Raw genomic sequence first — 7,980 nt, 5'->3', positions numbered from 1 at the left:
ATATATACAGCATTTTTTAAAATTTTTTACAGGCTATATTTTTACTACGAATGTTTTTTCGACAAAATACATACTATTTGAGTTATTTACGAAAAACCGTCTAAAAGCGTGGTTATTTTGTTGAAAATATGAACATTTCACTGCCAAATAACTCAAAAAGTATTGACTTAGTGAAAAAACTCTATAGAAGAAAAGTTACTTAAAATTAGCCAGTTTATCCATTTCCTGACTTTCTTTGGACGAATATTTTAAAACCACCCCCAGGGCAAAAGCACATATCGGCACAATATCACTTTTTTTCTTTGACTTGTTAGCTATGTGTATGCCAAATTTCATGTCAATCCAAGCGGTTCTTTAAAATTTAGAGGTTTTGCAATATTTTACCGTTAAAGAACGGACTAACACTATATATAGTTTAGCTCTCCAGGCCTAGAAGGCCCATGGCTTGGTTTACTATTCCTTTCCAATCTCTCCTATTTGCTGCTTTATTTTTCCAATTTGTGATTTTCAGTTCTTCTATGTCTTTTTCAACATCTTTCTTCCATCTGGTTTTCGGTCTACCTTTCTTCTTCTTTCCTCCTATTCCTCCCGTTAGTATTTTTTTGGGAAGTCTCGTGTTTGGCATCCTTTGGATATGTCCCAACCATCTCAGTCTTTGTGATTTTACGATCCCTACTATGTTTGGTTCACCATACATCCTCTCCAATTCCACATTTGGTCTTCTTATCCACATTCCATTCCAACGGACTAACACTAGTGCTTTAAAATATTTTTAAGGCACTGCAGTTCGTATTGACCGTATAGACAATTTTGTTGTAATGTCAAAAAAATATAAAAATAAGGTGGAGGCCAATAAACTGAAGAAGAAGAATATAAAATTCGTTCCGGCTACTCTTTTAATATCATCAACCCATCTCATCTGTGGTCTTCCTCTCGGTCGTTTACTTTGGTAAGGTCTCCAATGTTGTATCGTTGCATTCCAACGTTGGTCTTTTTGTCTAACAGTGTGGCCTGCGAAGCTCCATTTAAGTTTGGCAACTTTTGTTGTTATGTCCTCGACTTTTGTTTTTGATCTTACCCAGTCGTTCCTCTTTTTATCTGACAGTCGTATACCTAACATTGCTCTTTCCATAGCTCTTTCTGTTGTGGCTAGTTTATTCATATTTGCCTTGGTTAGGGTCCAGGTTTGACACCCATATGTCATGATAGGAAGGATGCACTGGTTGAACACTTTGGTTCTCAAATATTGAGGTATTTTGCGGTTCTTAAGTATCCAACCAAGTTTTCCAAATCCTGCCCATGCTAGTCTTGCTCTTCTATTAATTTCCGCACTTTGGTTTTCTTTGTCTAGTTTCAGGATTTGGCCTAGGTAGATATATTCCTGGATTTTTTCTATCTCACTGCCATTTATAGTTATGCGTCTGGGGTCATCTGTGTTTGTCATTATTTTTGTTTTCTTCATGTTCATTTTCAGGCCGACGTATTGGGAGCTGCCTGCGAGTTCCTCCATCATAATTTGCAGTTCCTCGAATGAGCTCGCTATAATCACAATGTCGTCAGCGAATCTGAGGTGGTTTAGCTTCTTGCCATTAACGTTAATGCCATAGGTTGACCAATTTGTCGTTTTGAAGACGTCTTCTAGTGCTAGGTTGAAAAGCTTTGGCGATATTACGTCTCCTTGTCTCACGCCTCTCTTAATACGGATGGGATTTGTATTTTCGTCTAGTTGTACTATCATAGTTGCATTTTCATATATATTATGTATTAGTTGTCTATATCTCGAATCTATTCTACAATTATTAATAGCTTGTTCTATGGCCCACATCTCGATACTATCAAACGCCTTTTCATAGTCTACGAAGGCAAGAAATACGGGTAGTTTGTATTCATTTGCCTTCTCTATCAATGTTCTCATTGTCAGCAGATGGTCTGATGTACTATATCCTTTGCGGAAGCCAGCCTGTTCCACTGGTTGGTAATTGTCCATTTTGTAGGTCAACCGGTTGTTAATAATTCTCATGAATAGTTTGTATACTTGACTGAGCAACGATATCGGTCTATAATTCTGTAGGTCACATTTGTCCCCTTTTTTGTGTAAAAGTATTACTAGACTTTCGTTCCAGTCTTTAGGGATCTTGCTATTATGAAGACATTTATTAAATAGCTCTGTTAGTATAGGGATTGTTACTGTTTTGCTTGTTTTCAAGAGCTCAGCAATTATACCGTCCTGTCCTGGAGCTTTATTATTTTTTAGTTCTTTTAAAGCTCTTTCTATTTCGAATCCCTTTATATTTGGTAGTACTTCTGATCCCACGTTTTTTATTTTTCTTTTGATGTTCACCTTTGTTAATTCATTAGGCTGGCTTTGGGAGCTGTACAAGCTTTTGTAGAAGTCTTCGACTATTTTTGTAATTTTATATTTGTCCTTCTCTTCCTTACTATTGGCGTCTTTAATTTTGATGATTTTTTGAACACCCAGTGCCGGTCTTAGACATTTTAAGCCTCTGTTGTTTTCAATGACTCGCTCTATTAAGTTCTCGTTCCATTTTTGTAAGTCGCGTTTTAGTTCTTTTCTAATTGTTTTATTAAGTTCTATGTATTCTTGAGTATGGCGTTTGTTTTGCGTTAGTAGTTGTCGTCTTTCCGTCATTAGTTGTTTAGTTTCGTTGCTTATTTTGTCTTCTTTAGTACTTGTTTTCTTTGCGACCTTTAGTCCGGCTTCGAGAAGGTTCTTATTGATGTTTTTGTTAATTTCGTCAATTTCATCTTGATTATGTGAAGGATCATATTTGAACTTATCCGCTAAGACCTCTCGGAATTGCTCTTCATTTGTTTTTAATTTAAAGGCATCTATTCGCGTTGTTTTTTTAAATATTCTTTTTCTCTCTTCTTTCATGTTAATATTTATTTTTGCTCTAACTATACGATGGTCACTACCCGTTGTTACGTTGTTGATTGTTGTTACGTCTTCAAATATTCTTTTGTTGTTTGAGAGAAAATAGTCTATTTCATTTTTGGTGGTTCCGTTAGGTGCAACCCATGTCCACTTTCTGTTTGGTTTCTTTTTGTAGAAGGTATTCATAACATACATGTTTTCTTGTTCCAGGAATTCCATAAGTTTTTCTCCCCTGGTGTTTCTTGTGCCGAATCCAAAATTTCCAATCTTGCTTTCAGAGTCTTCAATCTTACTTATTACAACTACCAACATATTATTTCCAAAACAATGTCCAATAAATAGTGGTCTCTTGGACCGATGTAACTGTACATGTTGTCAAAATCCACGCGACTACTAAAAGGTTAAAATTAAATTAGGTCTGGTTTAAAATCAAAACAATCGTTTTTCGTCGTTATTTCCCGTTTTTCCTACGATTTCAACAATGAGAATAAAGAAAGATGAGTGATGACAAGTATTATTTGGTAAATATTCGATATAATTTATTCGTTTGTTTAAAACTACATAACAAATAACAAAATAATATTAAACAGACACTGCAAGTTTACTGTAGCTTAAAATATGGTGACGAGTCAAAAATTTATAGTTGGAAGAATCTATATTTTTCTCTCAGTCGCGTATTTACACCAAATTAGAAAAACACCTAATTGAAGTTCAATTTGAATTCAGGAAGTACTCGGAACAAGCCAAGCAAGAAACGGTAAAGTCAACTGCGATGTGTATGCATGTTTCATTGATTTTCAGAAGGGATTTGACAAAGTCCCATATGGAAAATTAATCTATATCCTAAAACTATCAGAACTCGATGGTAAGGATATAAGACAGTATTGCCGAAAGATAGTCTGCAGGGGCATCAAAGGATGAGGGATAATGTTATAGAAACACATAACAAATATGGCCCAAAACTAAATTGTAAGAAGACTAAAATAATGATTATATTAGTAAGAACACCAAGCGATACATCGTTAGAAAGAGTGCTTAGCTACGAAATAAAAACTCGTATTGAAAAAGTTAGCTGGCATTTTAACGGCCTTTGTAACATTCTTTGTAACTAATCTTTAAGTATCAATATACCCATAAGAATTCTTAGATGTTACGTCTTTATTATCCTCTACGGAGAAGGAAGCTGGAGTCTCACAGATGATGCCATAAACCGATTAGAGGCGTGAAATGTGGTGCGACTGACGTATGTTAAGGGTCTCATATACAGCGAGCACGTAAAGGTTGGAATAAATTCATTTTCTCGAGAACGGACGATTTTGGAAAAAAATCCTGAAACAGGTCAATTTTTATTTTTAAATTACGACTTTTTGACATATATATTATACTAGTGACGTCATCCATCTGGGCATGATGACGTCATCGATGATTTTTTTAAATGAAAATAGGGATCGTGTGATAGCTCATTTGAAAGGTAATTCAATTCTCTATTCAGCAATACAAACATTAACATAATTATTTATACAGGCCGCCCAAAAAAAATTTTTCAATTAAATTTATTAAAATAAAAAGAAGAATGTGTGTAATTTATTTAATTCAAAATTCATTTTACTGCTATCAGAAAACAGGAAAAAATGTTTATTTTTCAGATAAATATTGTTTTTTGCTTAAATTCAATATTAAAGCAGCCACCCACCAGCCTCGTGACAGTTTAAACATTTAATTTAAGCGAAAAGCGAAAAATTTTTCAAATAAACATTTTTTTCTGTTTTCTGAGAACAGTAAAATGTATTTTTCATTAAATAAATTACATACATTCTTCTTTTTATGTCGATAAATTTAATCAAAAAAAATTTTTTTGGACACCCTGTATAAATAATTATGTTATTGTTTATATTACTGAATAGAGAATTGAATTACCTTTCAAATGAGCTATCACACGACCCCTATTCTCGTTTAAAAAAATCATCGATGACGTCATCAAGCGCAGATGGGTGACGTCACTAGTATGATATATATACCAAAAAGTCGTAATTTAAAAATAAAAATTGACCGGTTTTGGGATTTTTTCCAAAATCGTCCATTCTCGAGAAAATGAATTTATTCCAACCTTTACGTGCTCACTGTATACACCATACAACTAACATAACTATTCTCAAAGACTAATAGGTCTGTATCCCACGTATGAAAAAAAAGTTGATTAATAGCAAGCTGAAAATTTGTTAAGAGCTTAAGGGTGTCTAGTCGGAAAAACTTTGATATATGGGAACACTGGAACAGGGGAAGTTTTAATTGTGGAACAGGTTAAAAATTTGGAACGGTCTGACCACGAAAACGGCACATGTATTTTGTCCGACAGAACAGACTTAAACTCTCCGAACAGAGATTAAACTCTCATGCAAAAATCAGACTGCTATTTATCACCAAATGGGCGTTTTAATGAGTGGAACATGTAGAATATGTCAAATGATAGGAATTATGACAGGTGATAAATAGCAGTCTGATTTTTGCATGAGAGTTTAATCTCTGTTCGGAGAGTTTAAGTCTGTTCTGTCGGACAAAATAAATGTGTCGTTTTCGTGGTCTGACCGTTCCAAATTTTTAACCTGTTCCACAAATAAAACTGCCCCTGTTCCAGTGCTCCCATATATCAAAGTTTATCCGACTAGACACCCTTAAGCTATTAACAAATTTTCAGCTTGCTATTAATCAACTTTTTTTTTATACGCGGGATCCAGACCTATAATAAAGAACAGAAAATTGGCTTACTTCGGCCGCATTCCTATGCGTAATAGTAAATACCGACTTCTACAGTTGATTCCAAAAGGCAAGATTGAGGGCAAGAGAGGCCCTGGATATAGACGTATATCCTGGCTGGTCAATCTTAAGAAGTGGACTGGTCTAACATTAACTGATCTATTGCGAGCTGCAGTGAATAGAATACGATGGATCAATGTGATCGTCTACATCGCTAGAAGATAGACACCTTTAGAAGAAGAAGATAAAAAGATACCACTATCAATAAACTTGCACTGTGTTTAATAATAACGTACACTAAGACTAGTAAATTTACAAATATACAAAAATAAGGCAATTTCACATTTAGTTTTATTGGAATTATCACCGAAATGAGAAGATATATATAATAATATTAAATAAATGGAATATGTATCTTGCAGTTCTTCATATGGCTATCCATGGCACTCTTCGATATAAAACCTCTGGTACAAAACGTGCATATATAGGGTGCTTCTCCTGTATGAGACCTCTCATGGATTTTCAAAGGCGACCTTTGGGTGAAACCTTTACCACAGTATTTACAAATATAAGGTTTCTCCCCAGTATGAACCCTGAGATGCTCCTTCTTTTGCTCTTTGGTAGAAAAACACTTCCCGCAGACTTCACAAGCGTGGGGGCGGTACCCTGTGTGAACCCTTCTATGGAACTTGAGTTTTTCATTACTGGAAATCTTCTTTCCACAGATATCACAAAGGACGGAAGTATCTATACCTTCGTAGTTGTGGTTTCTTAAATTGTGTCTCTTCAAACCACTAGACGAAGTATAATGTTTATTGCATAGGGTACAGTCGTACTTGATCAAGGGAGTACCGGTTATGATCTCCCAATGTTGGGTACGTCTGTGCGAGGCCAGAAACCTTGAAAACATAAAATGCTTGCCACATATCTCACATTGGAAAGGTTTTTCCCCTGAATGAAAGTACTTATGCTCGAGCGCGTGGGTACTAACTGTGAAAGCCTTATTGCAAATTTCGCATTTATAACTGGTAGTACCTTCGTGGGCTCTAATGTGCATTTCGATGTGGTACTTGGAAGCGTTTCTGTAGTTACAAATATGACATGCATATTTCCCATCATCGCTGTGCCTGATTGAGTGCAAGCAAAAGGCAACATTATTTTTGTAAGTTTCACTACATACATCACATTGTATCGGTTCATCTAATTCTACAGGTGGAGGATGAGCTACCTCTCCTTTTTTCCTGCGAGTTTTCCTCACTACTCTGTCAGTTTTATTCTTTTTTGGTTTCACTAGATTGCCCTCACTATCGTAGTTTTCTTCTTCTGCTTGATATTCTCCTTCCACTACGTTTTCTTGTTTTAACTTTTTTCTTGGTCCTTTTTTAGTTTTGACGGTGCGTTTGTTAGGTTTTTCAACTTCTAGTTCTTCTTTGAGCTCTTCTTCAATTTTAATTTTGCGTACTATTTCGTCTGTTTCGCTAAGTGATAACCTAGAACAAACATTGTTTAGAATCAGTTAATTATTGAAAGTTCTAGATAAATTTTGGTAAAATTAACGACTGTTCAGTCGTACGTCATCCGCCAAATCATTAAGTTCCGAAAAATATGCATTTTTTAAAATAAATTAGCAAATATGCTTAAGAAATCATAAAAATTCACTGAAGTATGGTTTTATAGAAAATTTATGATATACTCTATTGTAAAAACTGAAAAAAAGCAAATACATTCTGTGTATAAAAAAATATTGCATCGAACAAGTCCACCGAGTTATAAAAAATATATAAATCATTGGAATATCAAGAATACTGCTCTGCTGCCTTTTTAGACATCGCACAAGCTTTCGACAAAGTTTGGGACGATGGACTGTTATACAAAATTAGAAAAAGCTTACCAAACAACATTTTCCTTATCTTCAAATCGTACCTTCAAAATAGACACGCCCAAGTAAGGTATAATACAAAACAACAACTCCCAATACCCAATAAGGTCTGACGTGCCTCAGGGGAGTGTGCTTGGTCCGATCTTCTATATCACTTACACAGCTGATCCTTCCACAAGCAAAAAATATAACCATTGTAGCATATCCAGATGATACCGCTGTTAAAGCATCTTACAAAGATTCTGCAATTGCTTATGAAACCCTGCAGAATCACTTGGATCTTTGCTAAAAATCTGGCGAATTAAAGCAAATGAAATTAAATCTATCCATGTCACCTACACCCTATGAAAAGGTGCCTGTCTAACTATGGCTTTAAATGATCATCTCTTGCAACAAAAGAAGATGCCAAATATTTAGAAATACATCTGGACCGACGATTAACCTGGAGGAC

At 35.1% G+C, this 7,980-nt stretch overlaps 1 protein-coding gene across 1 annotated transcript; it reads right to left on the bottom strand.

Moving 5' to 3' along the window:
- Positions 1 to 6,044: 6,044 nt before the first annotated feature.
- LOC126891662 (zinc finger protein 239-like) lies at positions 6,045 to 6,707 on the bottom strand. The gene has a single exon (XM_050660890.1). The coding sequence runs from the start codon at positions 6,705 to 6,707 to the stop codon at positions 6,045 to 6,047; it is 663 nt and encodes a 220-aa protein (XP_050516847.1).
- Between the last annotated feature and the right edge of the window lie 1,273 nt (positions 6,708 to 7,980).

The sequence above is a fragment of the Diabrotica virgifera genome, chromosome 9 (genome assembly GCF_917563875.1).
Source record: "Diabrotica virgifera virgifera chromosome 9, PGI_DIABVI_V3a".
Taxonomy (NCBI): Eukaryota; Metazoa; Arthropoda; class Insecta; order Coleoptera; family Chrysomelidae; genus Diabrotica; species Diabrotica virgifera.
This window is presented reverse-complemented; position numbering and strand designations above follow the sequence as displayed.